At 47.2% G+C, this 18,492-nt stretch overlaps 1 protein-coding gene and 1 long non-coding RNA gene across 4 annotated transcripts in view; both read right to left on the bottom strand.

The window, feature by feature from the left end:
* LOC310705462 overlaps window positions 1-18,492 on the bottom strand; it is a 295,970-nt gene that overhangs the window by 213,653 nt on the left and 63,825 nt on the right. The gene's annotated exons all lie outside the window — the stretch shown is intronic.
* The window catches only part of P2RY6 (pyrimidinergic receptor P2Y6), a 50,356-nt gene that overhangs the window by 7,910 nt on the left and 23,954 nt on the right, over window positions 1-18,492 (bottom strand). The window contains exon 1 of one of the 3 annotated variants that reach the window (XM_083499816.1): window positions 4,366-4,657. The exons of 1 other annotated variant lie outside the window; for it this stretch is intronic. In XM_083499816.1, coding sequence (XP_083355942.1) covers window positions 4,366-4,606 — 241 coding nt within the window. In that variant the 5' untranslated portion in view covers window positions 4,607-4,657. Of the gene's footprint in view, window positions 1-4,263; window positions 4,658-18,492 lie in introns of those variants that run through there. One more of the 3 variants, XM_083499817.1, reaches the window with a different exon arrangement.

The raw sequence follows: 18,492 nt of genomic DNA, 5'->3' as shown, positions 1-18,492 counted from the left end.
CAACTCTACAGTTCTATGGTTCTATGAACTGTAATAAATCAAATCAAATCGATGTAGGGGGGTCTGGTCCCTGGAATCGTGTGGCAGATTGATCCCCCCAGTTTCCTATCGCAAGTCAATCCTCGCAGAATCTTTTAGGTTTGAAATCTGAAAGTGCCCGGGACTGAATCCACACGATGAGTTCCTCCTCAGAAGCGACAGCGTAGGCGCCAACTCCCTGGGGCCCTGGGTGCCCGAGCACCCACAAAATTCCCCATGAAGGAGCCAGGCACCCACAAATTTCAGTGTACTCTGCATGGCACCCTTGGCCCCGGCCAGTGCTTTTTTAAATAATAATAATAATAATAATAATAATAATAATAATAATAATAATTTATTATTTATACCCCGCCCATCTGGCTGGGTTTCCCCAGCCACTCTGGGCAGCTTTCAACAGAATATTAAAATACAATAATCTTTTAAACATTAAAAGCTTCCCTAAACAGGGCTGCCTTCAGATGTCTTCTAAAAGTCTGGTGGTTGTTCTTCACTTTGACATCTGATGGGAGGGCATTCCACAGGGCGGGTGCCACTACCGAGAAGGCCCTCTGCCTGGTTCCCCGTAACTTGGCTTCTTGCAGGGAGGGAACCGCCAGAAGGCCCTCGGCGCTGGACCTCAGTGTCCGGGTAGAACGATGGAGGTGCAGATGCTCCTTTAGGTATACAGTGGTACCTCAGGTTAAGAACTTAATTCGTTCCGGAGGTCCGTTCTTAACCTGAAACTGTTCTTAAACTGAAGCACCACTTTAGCTAATGGGGCCTCCTGCTGCTGCTGCGCCACCTGAGCCTGATTTCTGTTCTTATCCCGAAGCAAAGTTCTTAACCTGAAGCACTATTTCTGGGTTAGCAGAGTGTGTAACCTGAAGCGTAAGGAACCTGAGGTACCACTGTACTGGACCGAGGCCGTTTAGGGCTTTCAAGGTTAGCACCAACACTTTGAATTGTGCTCAGAAACGTACTGGGGGCCAGTGTAGGTCTTTCAAGACCGGTGTTATGTGGTCTCGGCGGCAGTTCCCAGTTTAGAGGTACTCTCATTTTGATTCAAGAAAATCACCATTTGATAGTTCAAACTGGGGGAAATAAATACAGTAAATGAAAAAAAGTACAAAGATTCGCAAAATGTTTAGGAGCATGCAACCCCCTAGAAAAAAGCACAGATCTCGGGCACGCACTGTCACGGGGGAAAGGCAGCACTCCTGAATGACAGACATACATCCTGTGCTACGTGGGGGTCCTCAATGGGTCTGGTAGCACCCCTCATATCACTCTCCCCATGGACTGCTGAAAACAAGCCCCAAATAGTTTGCCGCCTGAGGCGGAACAGCAAATGCCCCCCTCTGCCCACCGACCCACCCAAGAGGCAAGGTGCGCAACAGCCGAAAATCCCCGTAAAAATCCCCCAAAGAACGAGCAATTTCCTGCCCTTTCGTGACATCCCAATCCAACCGCCTGAGGCACGTGACTCTCCTGCCTAATGGCAGAGCCGGCCCCAAAGAGCAATGCCCTTCACAGGCAAAGGTCGCGAACTGCGCGTGGCGGCTAATGAGAACCGCTGCGTCACGTACGCAGACACACAACACCTTTTTGTTACCCAATTCACACTCCACAAAAGCTGAAAGGCAGTTAAGTCGCCAGCACCAAAAGGAACCGTTCCTCCTTTCCAACAATTTCACAGTGCTTAATTGCGGTGGAATTGTTTGCAGGGTGTTGAATTCGGGCGAAAGCGACACTTTTCTCTCCTCCCACCGCTGTCTCCGGGCACCTGCGAGGTTGAGAAACTGCTTTGCCTCTCCAACCAATCTGGTCCAGTGCTCCTGGTATAATGGGCACCTTAACCCCCAGCGGATTTCAAAAGGTAAAGTTGGCAGAAAGTTCAGGTTTTGAATGGGCACCGTTCGGATTAGAACAGAAGAGGGAGAGGGAAAAAGGAGGACGTGTAATACATGGAGCTCAGAAGGGGGACTTAAAATCCCTCTTCAAATGCCCGAAGGTTGCACCAAAGCAGGCAAAGGCTTGTTTTTCTGCTGCCCAGAAGGCAGGGCCACATCTCATGGGCTTAAATTACACAAGAAGAGGTTTCCAGGCAGGGGGATCCAAAAACCACTGGGAAAGTGTTGGTTTGGGGAACAGGAAAAGGTAACAGTTTTGCCCCTTTGCGATGGGAGTGCAGAAAAGCAAAACGGTTCTGGGTACATGAAACAGAGATATTAAGAGGAAGTTTTCAGCTCAAACACACCCATTGACCTCTTAATACGTTTATTGAATTTAGTCAAGGATAGAATCACAGACTAGACAGCATCTTAAAAAAGCAGAGACATCACCTTGCCGACAAAGGTCCGTATAGTTAAAGCTATGGTTTTCCCAGTAGTGATGTATGGAAGTGAGAGCTGGACCATAAAGAAGGCTGATCGCCAAAGAATGGATGCTTTTGAATTATGGTGCTGGAGGAGACTCTGGAGAGTCCCATGGACTGCAAGAAGATCAAACCTCTCCATTCTGAAGGAAATCAGCCCTGAGTGCTCACTGGAAGGACAGATCCTGAAGCTGAGGCTCCAATACTTTGGCAACCTCATGAGAAGAGAAGACTCCCTGGAAAAGACCCTGATGTTGGGAAAGATGGAGGGCAGAAGGAGAAGGGGACGACAGAGGACGAGATGGTTGGACAGTGTTCTTGAAGCTACCAGCATGAGTCTGACCAAACTGCGGGAGGCAGTGGAAGACAGGAGGGCCTGGCGTGCTCTGGTCCATGGGGTTACGAAGAGTCGGACACCACTAAACGACTAAACAACAACAACAGAATTACAGAATCGTAGAATTGTAGAGAGTTGGCAGGGACCCGAGGGTCATCCTTTCTTGTAACTTGAAGCCATGGGTTCGAGTCCTACCCTCCAGTGCAGGAGAAAACAAGCTTGCTCCCTCTTCCATGCGACAGCCCATGAGATATTTGGCTAGCCTATCTCCTCTCAGTCTCCTCTTTTTCAGGCTAAACATACCCAACTTCGATAGATCATGGCAAGAGTACAAAAATCAGATTTTACACATTTTAACCATTGCAAGGCTTTTTGGGGGTGGGAGGCTGGGGTGGGGGGAGAGGACTGTAGCTCAGTGGCCAACCACCTGTTTTGCATCCAGAATGTCCTGGGTTCAAGCCCTGACATTGCCAGGTAAGGCTTGGAATGTTTCCTGCCTGGAATGCCAATGAGCTGCTGCCTGTCTGTGCAGACAATATTGAAGTAGATGGACTAATGGTCTGATTCGTACAAGACAGTTTCCTCTGTATGCTTGAGCTTGGAAGCGCAGACGTAAACGAGTGAAATCAAATCTCATCAGGGTAATCTGGGAGTAGTGTGCTTTGTTTAAACTAACAGCTATGCAAAGCGACAGAGAATAGGGTCAAATTAAAGAGGGTTTGCTGACTATATTTGGAAAAAAGAGAATTGGGAATATCTTGCATACCTGTCTGATATGCAAAAGGAAATTTAAAAGTACTGTGCAACATTACAGTATTTTTAAAGAGAAGAGAAAATTTATTCCTCTTCTTTTTGTCTTATCTTACTCCGTGCAGTTGCAATTTTGTACTTTTTATTTTTCAACATGAAACCTATCCATTCTGAAGGAAATCAGCCCTGAGTGCTCAGTGGAAGGACAGATCCTGAAGCTGAGGCTCCAATACTTTGGCCACCTCATGAGGAGAGAAGACTCCCTGGAAAAGACCCTGATGTTGGGAAAGATGGAGGGCACAAGGAGAAGCGGACGACAGAGGACGAGATGGTTGGACAGTGTTCTCGAAGCTACCAGCATGAGTTTGACCAAACCGCGGGAGGCAGTGGAAGACAGGAATGCCTGGCGTGCTCTGGTCCAGGGGGTCACGAAGAGTTGGACAAGACTAAACAACAACAGCAACAATTTTTCAACAAAGAATATAAAATTTTAAGAAGAGAAGAGAAAATTGATTTGCAAAATCACATGCTATTGGGCAAAACTGCACTCAAAACTATGTACATTGAGAGAAATTAGAACTAAAATGCAGGTAGATTTTCAAGGTTTTCACTACTTTTTATGCAAACTGATGTGGATGAGAAGCTGAACTTTGGAGTGGAGAAATGAGAAGCCAATCTGCCCATCCTCACTCATCCTTAAACCTAGCTTTAAAAAATGAGTATGATTCGTGCCAAGGAACCTTTACTACAATTCCAGCCAACCCACCCCAGGTCTGCCACTCACCTCTGTTTCAGGAGGTCTAGCCACACGCAGAGAGCGAGAGGCACACGAAAGGGGTGGCTTTTCAAATCGCCTGTGCACGCAACCGCGAATCCTTTGGCGTACCTGCAGGACAAAGCCTCTTTCTCCTGGACCGGCTCAGGTGTCCTCGGCAGCCCCCACCCCTGTGCTGCCCTTCCACCTGCTGTGCCCGGGCTCGGAAAGTGCTTCTGTGGGGATGCCCTATATAGGCAGCAAGAGGAAGCAGTAGAAGCAGAAGGAGGATGTCAGATGGCTGGGTGGCAGTGAACGAAACTCGAGGCAAGAGCGATAGGATCAGCAAATCTGACCTGTCCAGTAACCACATCCTGGTGTTGTGGGATGGCTGGCACAAAAGCACTATCACGGGCAGCAACAGCAACCGGGAGCAGGATTTTGGGAGGATAGACCTCTGCCTGGCCTCCGATAGGAGGAAGTGCAACCGCCTCCACTTTTATATATATATAATTTTTTATTAGCTTTTTAACATACCATTTACAACAATAATTAAACATGCTTTTACATCCTATTCAGTTTTTTTGACTTCCATCAGTCCTGTCTGAAAATTTTCCAATCTAGTCTCTCAGCAACCAAAATGGTCAAAGGCCTGGAAACGATGCCTTATGAGGAACGGCTAAGGGAGCTGGGCATGTTTAGCCTGGAGAAGAGGAGGTTAAGGGGTGATATGATAGCCATGTTCAAAGATATAAAAAGATGTCACATAGAGGAGGGAGAAAGGTTGTTTTCTGCTGCTCCAGAGAAGCGGACATGGAGCAATGGATCCAAACTACAAGAAAGAAGATTCCACCTAAACATTAGGAAGAACTTCCTGACAGTAAGAGCTGTTTGACAGTGGAATTTGCTGCCAAGGAGTGTGGTGGAGTCTCCTACTTTGGAGGTCTTTAAGCAGAGGCTTGACAACCATATGTCAGGAGTGCTCTGATGGTGTTTCCTGCTTGGCAGGGGGTTGGACTCGATGGCCCTTGTGGTCTCTTCCAACTCTATGATTCTATGATTCTATGATTCTATGATTCTATGATCCTATTCAGTTTTTTTGACTTCCATCAGTCCTGTCTTGAAAATTTTCCAATCTAGTCTCTCAGTATGCATTTCTTATTTTCCCCATTACATTTCAAACTCATGACCAATATCTCTATCTTTTCCTACTTTGTAACACTTCGTATATTTCTCCTTACAAAACTTCTTGTAGTCCTGCTACTGCAATTTGTTGATTTCAGTTGCTCTTCAAATAATCCATATACTTCTTCCAATCTTCTGTAAATCTCTGGTCCCGCAGGTTTTGAATCCTTTCTGTCATTTTGTCCAATTTTGCATAGTCCATTAATTTCGTCTGCCATTCTTCTTTCATCGGAATTTCTTCTGGCTTCCATTTCTGGGCTAACAATACTCTTGCCGCTGTTGCATATAAAAACAGTTTGACATCTTGCCTATTAATGTCTTGGCCTATAATACCAAGTAAAAATGTTTCTGGTTTTTTAAAGAATGTATATTTCAACATCTTTTTCATCACATCATATATCATTTCCCAGAAGTTCTTTAGTTTCTTACATTCCCTGCAACCAGCCTCCCCTTTTAGACCACTGGAATAGTGGCAGAAGATGGCTGGCAGAAGAACTGTTGGGCGGCGTGTATATCTGCCTGACAAGGGCTGAACAAGAAAGAGGGAGGGAGGCTGCAGATTCTGGCAAATGCTTTAAATAGACCAGGGGTCTGCAACCCGCGGCTCCGGAGCCGCATGTGACTCTTTTACACCTTTGCCGTGGCTCCAGGGCGGATACTAGCGAGGGGAGGAGGCGCATTGTGCGCCCCGACACTCCCCACTGTGGCGGGCGCTGTACTGGCTGTGACGTCGCATGGGGGCGGTGCGTGTGTTCGTCACGCACCGTCCCGACGTCACCTTCCCTCCCGCCCGCTGCATTGTAAGGGGCATGTATGCTGGTCACTGCATTGAAAGGGGGCATGTACTTTGGTCACTGTTTTGAAGGGGAGTGAAGAACACACACACAAAAAAAGGTAACTTGTTAATTTAACGTTTATTTCTATGAGGAGGAGTAATTCTGAGGGGTCAAACAAAGAAATAATAAAAAAGTGAAAAAAAAGTTATTTTTATAATGACGAGTTTTGCGGCTCCCAGTTTTTTCTTTCTTTCTTCGGAAACGGGTCCAAGTGGCTCTTTTTGTCTTAAAGGTTGCAGACCCCTGAAATAGACCTTAGAAAGATTCGCTGATAACAGAACTGTCTGCAGCTTTGGGCCATGGCTGCTACGCTGAACTTCCAAGCTCGGGAGCGCATAATCGTCTTCCAAAGCAACTGCTCTATTCCGAACTTAAAAATGGAAAATGTAATGCTGGTGGTCAACAAAAGAGGTTTAAAGACTCTCTCAAGGCAAATCTAATAATAATAATAATAATAATAATAATAATAATAATAATAATAATTTATTTGTACCCCGTCCATTTGGCTGGGCCTCCCCAGCCACTCTGGGCGGCTCCCAACAAAGATTAAAAATACATTAAAATGTCACACATTAAAAAGCTGGAATGGGTGTGCAGAGGAGGGCAACCAAGACTCTGAAAACCAAGCCTGATGAGGAATGGTTGAAGGAGCTGGGTATGTTTAGCCTGGAAAAGAGAAGACTGAGAGGAGATAGGCTAGCCATCTTCAAATATCTCAAGGGATGTCACATAATAGATGGAGCAAGGTTGTTTTCTGCTGCTGCAGAGGACAGGACCCAAATCAATCGATTCAAGTTACAAGAAAGGAGATTCCAGTGAAATATCAAGAAGTGCCTTTCTGACAGTAAGAACTGTTAGACAGTGGAGGTGGTAGACCATAGGTAGGCAAGCTAAGGCCCGGGGGCTGGATCTGGCCCAATCACCTTCTCAATCTGGCCCGCGGACGGTCCAGAAATCAGCGTGTTTTTACATGAGTTGAATGTGTGCCTTTACAGTGGTGCCTCGCAAGACGAAATTAATTCGTTCCGCAAGTTTTTTCTTCTTGCGAGTTTTTCGTCTTGCGAAGCACGGTTTCCCATAGGAATGCATTGAAAATCAATTAATGCGTTCCTATGGAAACCGCTTGCCAGGCTGGCGGTGCGGAGAAGGGCTTTTCTCCCCACCGCAAGCCTTTAGGCCATGTACGGGAACAGAGGGGAAGGGGCTCAACGCTTCTCCTCTGTTCCCGGGGCTTGCGGTGGGAGGAGGGTTTTTCCTCCCCACCGCCAACATTCAGAACAGCATTCTGAATGTTGGCGGTGGGAAGGAAAACCTTCCTCCCACCGCAAGTCTTCAGGACAGCCATCCGAAGGCTGGCGCGGGGAGAAGGGCTTTCCGCCCCACCGCCAGCCTTCGGAGGAGCCTTCCGAAGCCTGGCGGCAGGAGGAGGTCTCTCTGCCCCACCGCAGGCTTCGGAGCAGCCTTCCGAAGGCTGGCGGCGGGAGGAGGTCTCTCCGCCCCACCGCCAGCCTTCGGAGGAGGTCCGAGGACAGTGGGGAAGACGCGCTGCGCTTCCCCGCTGTCCCGGAGATTTCCCTATGGGCTTTCGTCTTGCGAAGGAAGCCCATAGGGAAATTCGTTTTGCGAAGCGCCTCCAAAACGGAAAACCCTTTCGTCTAGCGGGTTTTCCGTCTTGCGAGGCGTTCGTCTTGCGGGGCACCACTGTATTTAAAATGCATCTCTGGTTATTTGTGGGGCCTGCCTGGTGTTTTTACATGAGTAAAAGGTGTGCTTTTATTTAAAATGCATCTCTAGTTATCTGTGGGGCATAGGAATTTGTTCATTATTTTTTTTCAAAATATAGTCCGGCCCCCCACAAGGTCTGAGGGACAGTGGACCGGCCCCCTGCTGAAAAAGTTTGCTGACCCCTGTGGTAGACTCTCCTTTCTTGGAGGTTTTGAAGCAGATGTTGGATGGCCGTCTGCCAGGGATTCTTCAGCTGCGATTCCTGCATTTCCAGGGGTTGGACTAGATAACCCTCAGGGGTCCCTTCCAACTCTACCATTCTATGATCTCTTTGAAACTCCAGGAGAGCCTGGGAACCAGGAAAGTGCTGCATCTTCCATGGCTGATGCTCAAAAGCTTTCACAGCCAGAAAGCACCGAGGGGGCGGAAGGAGAAGGGATAATCGACTTGACCCCTGTTTCCTGCAACACATGTCAACTGGGATCTCTCCAGGCGTGTTCGCAGCATCACATGGAAGGTGACGGCCCGGTCAGGCTGATCTGGGACAATGCGCGGCTTTGATCAAAACCACAAACAAACTTTCTCCCTCCTCCAACCACCTCGCAAATGTTTCGACAATTGCTCCACAAAGGCCGCACAGATAAGCACACACGCAAGGGCTGCCAAGATGCGTTTGGCAGAAGACCCCACACAGATGATGTATGAGAGGCTGTGGGAGGGAGAGAGGAGGAAATTCTACAAGCTGATGAGGGCAGAACATGGTTATCTAGATCGAGCTCTCGCTCGCAGAGAACAAACTCTTGTCAGATCCAAAAACGAGATGTCTCTGAGAGATTGCTGCTCCTTTTGACGAACTTTGCACAGGAAGTCTTCTTGCACAGCAAAATGCACAGAGGGGGGGCTTCTTGCTGGTGGCCCCATATCCCACTTAATGGATAGACGCTAGGCCCCCATCAGTAACGGCTTCAAGTTGGGGCCTCTAAAATCCATTTCTTGCCAGGCGCTTTTAATCCCAAATGTTGGGCTGAATACGTGACTATTCAACAAAGTGTGGCTGGTTTTAAATTGGTTTTCCGTGGTTGTGCAAATTGGTTTTATATGAGCTGCGAAACTGGGCTGTGAAATTGTTTCCAAGCTACTGTTTTCATGGTTTCATTTCACTGGAATGAGATGTTTCAAGTTTTGGTGCCTTCTCTCTGCATGCAAGCGGCCTGGGGAGCTCTCTCCCATAAAATGTGGCACGGGAAAGATGAAGAGTTAAAATAAGGTAAGAAGATCTCTGCCAGGTCAGAGTAAAGGGGGCGTATCAAGCCAAGCACCCTAAGGTCGTTTGATATTAATATAGATATTGTTGCAGGATTTGGTTCCCTTTGGCTGTGATGGCACAGCAGACTTACAAACCTAGCGAAAGCCTTCTGGATCAGGCCAATGGTCCATGTAGCCCAGTATCCTGTTCTCACAATGGGGAACATGGGTGGCGCTGTGGTCTAAACCACTGAGCCCCTTGGGCTTGCTGATCGGAAGGTCAGCAGTTCGAATTCCCACGACGGAGTGAGCTCCCGTTGCTCTGTCCCAGCTCCTGCCAACCTAGCAGGTCAAAAGCAAGTAGATAAATAGGTACCACTGCAGCGGGAAGGTAAATGGCATTTCCGTGCGCTCTGGTTTCCTTCACAGTGTCCTGTTGTGCCAGAAGCGGTTTAGTCCTGCTGGCCACATGACCCAGAAAGCTGTCTGTGGACAAACGCCGGCTCCTTCTGCCTGAAAGCGAGATGAGCGCTGCAACCCCATAGTCGCCTTTGACTGGACTTAACCGTCCAGTGGTCCTTTAACTTAGCTTTACAACAACAACAACAACAACAACAACAACAACAACAACAACAACTTATTTATACCCCACCCATCTGGCTGGGTTTCCCCAGCCACTCTGGGCGGCTCCCAACAGAATATTAAAAACATTAAAAATATTAAAAACTTCTCACAGCCAGCAGGACCCATGCACAAAAGTGCTCTTTCCACTTGTCAATTCCCAGCAATTCAGGGGCAGTAGAACACAGCAATCCTGGCTAGTCGCCACTGGTTGATTCTGCTCCGCCATGAATTTGTCTGATTTTCAAAGGACTGTCTTGGAGGAGCCCAGTAAAATCTGCACCAAAAATAAAGAACTCAAAAGAGAGAGAGAGACCATCAGACGCCTTGAAGTTGCCTGTCAACAGTGAGCACCTCGACAGCAGATCAGGCAAGTTCATGGGTCACCTATCAGAGCCTTCCCCATTATGGCGAGATGTATTATAGAATCATAAAACTGGAAGGGACCCTGAAGGTCTTTTAGTCCAACCCCCTGCAAGGCAGGATTTTTTTTGCCCAGTGTGGGGCTCGAACCCACAACCCTGAGAGTACAAGCCTCATTCTCTACCACCTGAGTTACAGTGGTGCCCCACAAGATGAATGCCTCGCAAGACGGAAAACTCGCTAGATGAAAGAGTTTTCCGTTTTGGAGGTGCTTTGCAAAACGAATCTCCTATGGGCTTGCTTCGCAAGACGAAAATGTCTTGTGAGTTTCTGCGGGGTTTTTTCCTCCCCCCCCCATTTTCTAAGCCGCTAAGCCGCTTATCAGCTGATCCGATCAGCAGATAAGCCGCTAAAAGCAGCTAAAAGCCGCTAATAGCGCTAAGCCGCTTATCAGCTGATCCAATCAGCAGATAAGCCACTAAAAGCCTCTAAAAGCCTCTAATAGCGCTAAAAGCACTAATCTGCTAATCCTTCAATGGGCTTGCTTCACAAGACGAAAAAAACCGCTAGACGAAGAGAATCACAGAACGGATTCTTTTCGTCTTGCGAGGCACCACTGTATATATTTCTGCTCAAGTTAGAGGAGACTTTTCTAAATTTGCATCTGCACACATAAATTGGTGCATGCAAATCTTTTTTTTTTTTTAATGGTACATTACTTTCCTTCTGGCGCTAGGTAAGCTATCCACAGCAACAGGACAAAGCTGTTGAGTTTCTCGTATCTGTCGCTGACTTTTCTTCTTTCTGCGCAAGGCCTAAACAAACGTCCCAAAAGCCTCTCCTCAGTCAAGCGCATTGCCCTGGATCCTTCAATATTTGATATGAGCTGTGCAAATATGCAGGTGCAAATAGTCTGATTTGCTCTCGAAAAACCCCTCCAAGAACCAAACACCTTGACTTCCTCTTCGGGGCTGTCGATGCAACGTGAAAGCGTCACTAAAGACTGTGCAGAAAATTAGCAGCTCACACAAGTTAAAATGCTGGGTTTTTTGTTTGCATTCTACTGCATTTCTGTCAAAGTTTATTCTTCTAGAGCCAAAGGCCACGACAAGTCCATCATGCAACAGATCAATGCAGCCGTACAAAAGTTTAGCATTTCAAACCCTGCAAGAATACTAGGATACATAAGAAGCAAGCTTTAATTGAGAGTTAGCGCTACCGTAGTATTGCTGTTTTAGTCTCATTACGTAAGCTTCTTTAAATGATCTCCAGTTTGGAAGTGAGTACGAGGGTGAAACCACAGAGTCTAGGGCTTGTGATCAGAAGGTTGGCGGTTCGAATCCCCGCGACGGGGTGAGCTCCCGTTGCTCGGTCCCTGCTCCTGCCAACCTAGCAGTTCGAAAGCACATCAAAGTGCAAGTAGATAAAGAGGTACCACTCCGGCGGGAAGGTAAACGGCGTTTCCAGGCGCTGCTCTGGTTCGCCAGAAGTGGCTTAGTCCTGCTGGCCACATGACCCGGAAGCTGTACGCCGGTTCCCTCAGCCAGTAAAGCGAGATGAGTGCCGCAACCCCAGAGTCGGGCTACAGCTGGACCTAAGGGTCAGGGGTCCCTTTACCTTTATGAGACACACACACACACACACACACACACACACACACACACACGGAATAATAGATTCATATACGGAAGCTGATGTTCTCCATAAGAAGCAGTAAGGAGAAGTCTGAGGAAAGTGAGAGTGGAAACCTCTCAGATAGGGATGCCGTATTTCAAAAAGCCCAGACACAAAAGTTGTCTGTTTTGTTTTGCCCAAAGCTATTGAGCCACTCTGGGCAGCTTCCAACAGAATATTAAAATATAATAACCTATTAAACATTAAAAGCTTCCCTAAACAGGGCTGCCTTCAGATGTCTTGTAAAAGTCAGATAGTTGCTTATTTCCTTGACATCTGATGGGAGGGTGTTCCACAGGGCGGGTGCCACCACTGAGAAGGCCCTCTGCCTAGTTCCCTGTAACTTGGCTTCTCGCAGGGAGGGAACCGCCAGAAGGCCCTCGGCGCTGGACCTCAGTGATGGTAGAACGATGGAGGTGGAGAGCCAGTGTAGTGTAGTGGTTAAGAGCGGTAGTCACGTAATCTGGGGAACCGGGTTCGCGTCTCCGCTCCTCCACATGCAGCTGCTGGGTGACCTTGGGCCAGTCACACTTCTTTGAAGTCTCTCAGCCCCACTCACCTCACAGAGTGTTTGTTGTGGGGGAGGAAGGGAAAGGAGATTGTTAGCCGCTTTGAGACTCCTGAAGGGGAGTGAAAGGTGGGATATCAAATCCAAACTCCTCTTCTTCTTCCTTCAGGTATACTGGGCCGAGGCCGTTTAGGGCTTTACGGAGCTTCCTATCTGCAGTGGCTCAGGGGGAGCGGCTGCCCACTTTGCCAGCAGGGCCATCTCACCTCATTTTCTTTAAATTTAGTCCCCCAAAATAGGGAGCGTCTTATACATGGGGGCGTCTTATACACCAAAAAATACGGTATATCCCGGGCGCACCAGCGGATTTGTCACTGATAATGCCAGTTTCACAATTTCAGCCATTGCCCCTGGGCAGAAGTTCACATAACTTCGATCCTCTCAGTCTCTGATCAAACAATGACGTCAGGACGTACAAATATTTCCTGGGGTAAAGTATGAGGGCGCATTCTGGACTCTGGTTGTGTTTGGGCTGCACTGGTTGCTGAGTTCAAGGGCAGAGTACGGCCAACGCAGCCAATTTCTTTACTCAGTTTCCTCCAAAACCATATGGGCAGAATTGTACCTGACAATAAAACACCACATTCCAGGTGCTCTCAGGGATGAACTACATGCTCAGAATGCACGAGAAGCTTTGCAGGATCAGGCCAGAGCCCCTTCTAAACCAGCACCCTTTTCTCACCGTGGCCAACTCAATGCCCCTGGCAAGCCCTCAAAAAGTTATTTTAAAGTTACTTTAAAAGTATGGCTGTCTCATTATCTCCCTTGCTTCCACCACACATGTGTGAACCCTGGTTCAGGCCGCAGATTTTTTTTTTGAAAATGAAAATATAATGTGGAAGACACAAGATTTGCCCACTGTGGAAGAATGGCAGATGCAAGTGATAGACTACATGGAATTGGAAGAAATGACTGGCAGAATCCGAGACCTGGGAGAAGAGTTAGTGGAAGAGGACTGGAAGAAATTTAAAGACTGCTTGCAAAAACATTGCAAAATGTTTGAATGCTAAAATGATGCAGGATACAAAGACAATATGGCATTAGTGACATAGTTGAAAGGAATATGTAAAAAATGTTTTAAAAGAATAAGGGTGAAAAAGCTAGAATAACATTATGTCAAATTTAAACAAAATGATATAAAGGGAAAAATTGGAGACATAATAGTTGAAATGTATAATATAGAATAAGATTTGAAAGAGGGTCAGGCACTGCTGAATACGATTGTGTAAAAGGGAACACAGAAAAGGGAGATGTGAGGAAGTCAGGAAGGAGGGTTATGAAAACAATAAGTAAGAAATTGGATTTTTAATGTCTTTTTTATTTTTTCTTCTTCTACCTTTTTTATGTTTTCTATTGTATTTTTCTGTTTTTATTTGATTGTGATAATGTTTTTTCTTTTCTTTGTTTTGATTGTGAAGTTTGTCTTACTGTTCAAAATTTCAATAAATATCTTTTAAAAAAAGAGAAGAAAATATAATGTGGAGCTTTTACATTGAAGCCCTGTTACATATGCACGGAACATGTCATTGATGCAATAATAATGCATTCACTCTGGATTTATAATGAGTCATCCACACGCCATTCCACTTTTGTTTTGCAACGCTTCTTGAATGATAACCCATTATTGCTGCCTGGAGGGGCAGGAAGCTGCGTGGATTGGCAAGAAAGCTAGCAGAATTGTGTAAAAGCACCCAACATCATCCCTGAGAGAGCCAGTGTGGTCTGAGAACCAGTGTGGTGGTAGTGGCTAGAGCAGGGGTCGGCAACCTAAGGCCAATGGACCACAAGCCGCCCACGGGGGGGGCGTTAAAGTGGCCCACGAGCCACCCCCAAACCGAGCCGCCCGCTCAGTGAGTCCCCCCATGCTGCACTGAACCGGCGCATTGCAGCGTGGGGACTTGTTTCCACAGCGCCGGAAATCACATCTGCGCATGCACAGATGCCAAAAATCACGTCTGCGCAGACGCCGGAAATTGCAAACGCGCACGCAATCTGGCCCAGGGAGGGACCTCCACTGGAGTGAACTGGCCCAGGCGAGGTAAACCTTGCTGACCCCCTGGGCTAGAGTATCAGATATGGACCTGGGAGATCAGGGTTCAAATTTCTCACTGGGTGACCTCACTGCCTCTCAGCCTTGTTGTTGTTTAGTCGTTTAGTCATGTCCGACTCTTCGTGACCCCCTGGACCAGAGCACGCCAGGCACTCCTGTCTTCCACTGCCTCCCACAGTTTGGTCAGACTCATGTTCGTAGCTTCGAGAACACTGTCCAATCATCTCTTCCTCTGTCGTCCCCTTCTCCTTGTGCCCTCCATCTTTCCCAACATCAGGGTCTTTTCCAGGGAGTCTTCTCTTCTCATGAGGGGGCCAAAGTCTTGGAGCCTCAGCTTCAGGATCTGTCCTTCCAGGGCTGATTTCCTTAAGAATGGAGAGGTTTGATCTTCTTGCAGTCCATGGGACTCTCAAGAGTCTCCTCCAGCACCAGAATTCAAAAGCACCCATTCTTCGGCGATCAGCCTTCTTTATGGTCCAGCTCTCACTTCCATACATCACTACTGGGAAAACCATGGCTTTAACTATGTGGACCTTTGTTGGCAAGGTGATGTCTCTGCTTTTTAAGACGCTGTGTAGGTTTGTCACTGCTTTTCTCCCAAGAAGCAGGCATCTTTTAATTTCGTGGCTGCTGTCACCATCTGCAGTGATCATGGAGCCCAAGGAAGTAAAATCTCTCACTGCCTCCATTTCTTCCCCTTCATGGATCACTGCCTTGCCATGGCGAAGGGGTTGAATAACTCAGAGAAGCTATGAGCTATGCCGTTCAGGGCCACCCAAGATGGACAGGTCATAGTGGAGTGTTTTGACCAAACGTGATCCACCTGCAAGCCACTCCAGTATCCCTGCCAAGAAAAATCAATGGACAAAGACAACAGGCCTCTCAGCCTAACCTACCTCAAAGGGTTGTTGTTGTGGTTAAATAAGGAGGGCAAGAACCATGTGCATGCCAACTTCAGCTGCTTGGATATCATTGCAACAGATGAAATCAAGAATCGTGAATGCACAACGAAAAGGACATCTGCAGTGGCCCATCAAAGAACATTGAGGAAGTACATTTTCTGCACATACACACATTGAACACCATTTTCATTTCTGCACTCCAGAGGATCTGCTAAGTTTCATTCTGGCTGTGAATACAAGACCAAAATGGAATTTCCCCTTTTTTAGCTGCAGAAATGCTCCTTTCCTGAGAAGCCCTGTGCGTCCTACTTATCAGAACTGAATGAATAAAGTCTCTCCGTCCTTTGGCACAAATCCTTACCATCAACATGCAACCTGAAAAGTTTTACCTCTACAGCCAAACTGGATGAATGACAGCAGGAGAGACAGGGCCAGTCTCCCCACTTTCTAACCAACCGGCACCTCTCTCACTGAATAAATGTGAGCAAAATAGCAGCATGGAGGGGGCGAAGCAGGGCGCTTAACCCTTTCACCTTAGGCAACCTTCTCCATCAAAATCCGGCTGCTTTCTCACCTGCCCACAGGGACTGCTAAATGATTTCCCAGCCCCTCCCAACCCTGCCTGGCTGTGGGGTTGCGTCAATGGCAAAGGTACATGTCAGCATCAAGTCAAGAGAATATGATCTGCGTCTAAGATATGATTCCTCCCGTCTCCCTTCCGGGAATCAGCAATCAAGGATCAGCTTCCTCCATCTCTCAACAAATTCCCCCCAGGGCTTTGTTTTCCTTGTAGACTTTTGAGTCTTCAAGTCGGCTCGAAAAGCACGCCTGACAGTTAGGGTGAGGATAAAGACCGGGGACTTTCCCAGCTTGCAAAACGAAGTTGAGCTCGCCAAAACAACCTGCCCCAGCCTTCCCCAACCTGGTGCCCTCTGGAGGTTTGTGACTTCAAAGTCTTGCGGTGCTCAGGATGATGGGAAATGAAGTTCAAAACATCCGGTGGGCACCGGCTTGGCGAAAGCAGCGGTATTGTGTTCATGGCTGGGTCACGTCTGATCTTATCGGCAGAAAGCAGCCAAACACCCCAGGAGGATGTCCTCAATCAAAGAAAGAAGATCTCCGGAAAACGTCACTCAGTGCGAACGAGACAAGAGCTGTTAATATTCCTAACGTGAATATTGTGGCGTTGTGAAACTTATGTTCAACCTCTGGAGCAGAGCAAGAATCCAGACTGAAGAATGCAAGGCTTTTTCCCTTCCTCTTCACCCAATAAGGCAAATTATAGAAGTTATTGTGTGTTTTATGGGTCAATAATAATAATAATTTTTTATTTATACTCCGCCCTCCCCGGCCAGGGCTGGGCTCAGGGTGGCTAACACCAAATATGAATTACAATAAAATGTAATAGAAGCAACAAACAAACAAACAAACAAACAAACAAACAAACAAACAAACAGTTAATTAAAATATGGCTTAAAATACAGCTTAAAATGCAGTCTGATTTTAGTAGGAGCCCATAAATCAAGATCATAAAGGGAGGAAACATCAGGTATTCACCCGAGCCAGCTATCCATGCTGGTCCTACATGGGCCAGCAAAAAAGTCAAGGGAAAAATTATATAGGAAATCCCATATAAGGGGTCAGGGGTCAGAGCCGAATTTTCAGAGCCTTCTTCCAAATTATGCTCACAAAGGCTTATAAACCACAATAAATGTGTTATAGTGCCACCCTAATTTTTCTTTTTACACTCAGAAGTAAGCCCCACTGGACTTACCCTCTTTTACGAGCTAACTGCATTTTGGTAATATCTGTGGCTCTTCCAGTTGCTGTTGTTTTCACTTTGAGATATTTTTAAATATAGTAAGCAGTACAGACATAGCGTGAACAAATAAAGGAACTGTCTCTGGCAGGGACTGCCAACCCGATAACTGTGGGCGCTGCTGTGCCCAGTCAGTATTTCAAAGGGCACCTGGGAAAAATATGGGTGCCAGGGGTGCCAACTTGAATAAAATATTGGGGGGGGGAGCAGGCAAGCCCTGTCCCGCATAACCAATCACACACACACCATTTGAATGGCGGTGCCCATTAACTTTGGGGAGGAGCCCAAATATTTAAGGGGGGGGCTGAAGATCCCTCGGCCCCATGGAGTTGGCTTCTACGATGGACGCAGTCCCAGAATCTCCCCCGGTGGACAAAGTACAGGTCTGCACAGGGGCAGGTGGACTCACAGGTAAGCTTATCCCAAGGCATACGGGACATTATCTTTTAACAAGACTTTGGAGATGGCCTGGTACCTGATCAACAGCCACTGCAGCTCCTTCCCCATGGGTTTAATAGGTGTGGATCCGAGAGTTCTACTCGAGGGAAGATCGCAGGTGGCACTGTGGTCTAAACCCCTGAGCCTCTTGGGCTTGCCGATCGGAAGGTCGGCGGTTCGAATCCCCACGATGGAGTGAGTCGCTGGCTACACAATTGCTGTTGTTTTTGTTCCCCCCCCAAAAAATGACCCCTGAATTTTTGAATTTTATTGATAGTCATGCTGCATTTTTTTGTTGTATTCTATGATGTTTTATGCTGTTTTTAAGTCACATTTTAATCAATGTTTTATATTTGCTGTTAGCCACCCTGAGCCCAGTTTTTAAACCTGGAAGGGCGGGGTATAAATAAAATTATTATTATTATTATTATTATTATTATTATTATTATTATTATTATTATTATGGCTCCAGCAACCACAGCTATTCAAGGGAGAGCTGGCTTGTCCAGCTGTACACCCAACCACCACACCTACCACGCCAAATCATAAAATCATAGAATCGCAGAATCGGAAGGGACCCTGAGGGTCATCTAGTCCAACCCCCTGCAAAGCTTCTTCCTGATGTTTTAGACTACAACTCCCACCATCCCTGGTCAGGGACCATGCCGGCTGGGGCTGGTGGGAAATGTAGTCCAGAACATCTGGAGGGCGCCAGGTTGAGGAGAAGGCTGCTCTGAGCTTGGTCAATAAACGAGGTGTCAGGGAACTGACATCGGAGCGAGAGGCGAAGGGGAGGCTCCCAGATGATGCTGGCGAAGGACCCAGCAGCAGGG

This window comes from Podarcis liolepis (genome assembly GCF_965112155.1).
Source record: "Podarcis liolepis genome assembly, chromosome: 4".
In the NCBI taxonomy this organism is placed as follows: domain Eukaryota; kingdom Metazoa; phylum Chordata; class Lepidosauria; order Squamata; family Lacertidae; genus Podarcis; species Podarcis liolepis.
This window is presented reverse-complemented; position numbering and strand designations above follow the sequence as displayed.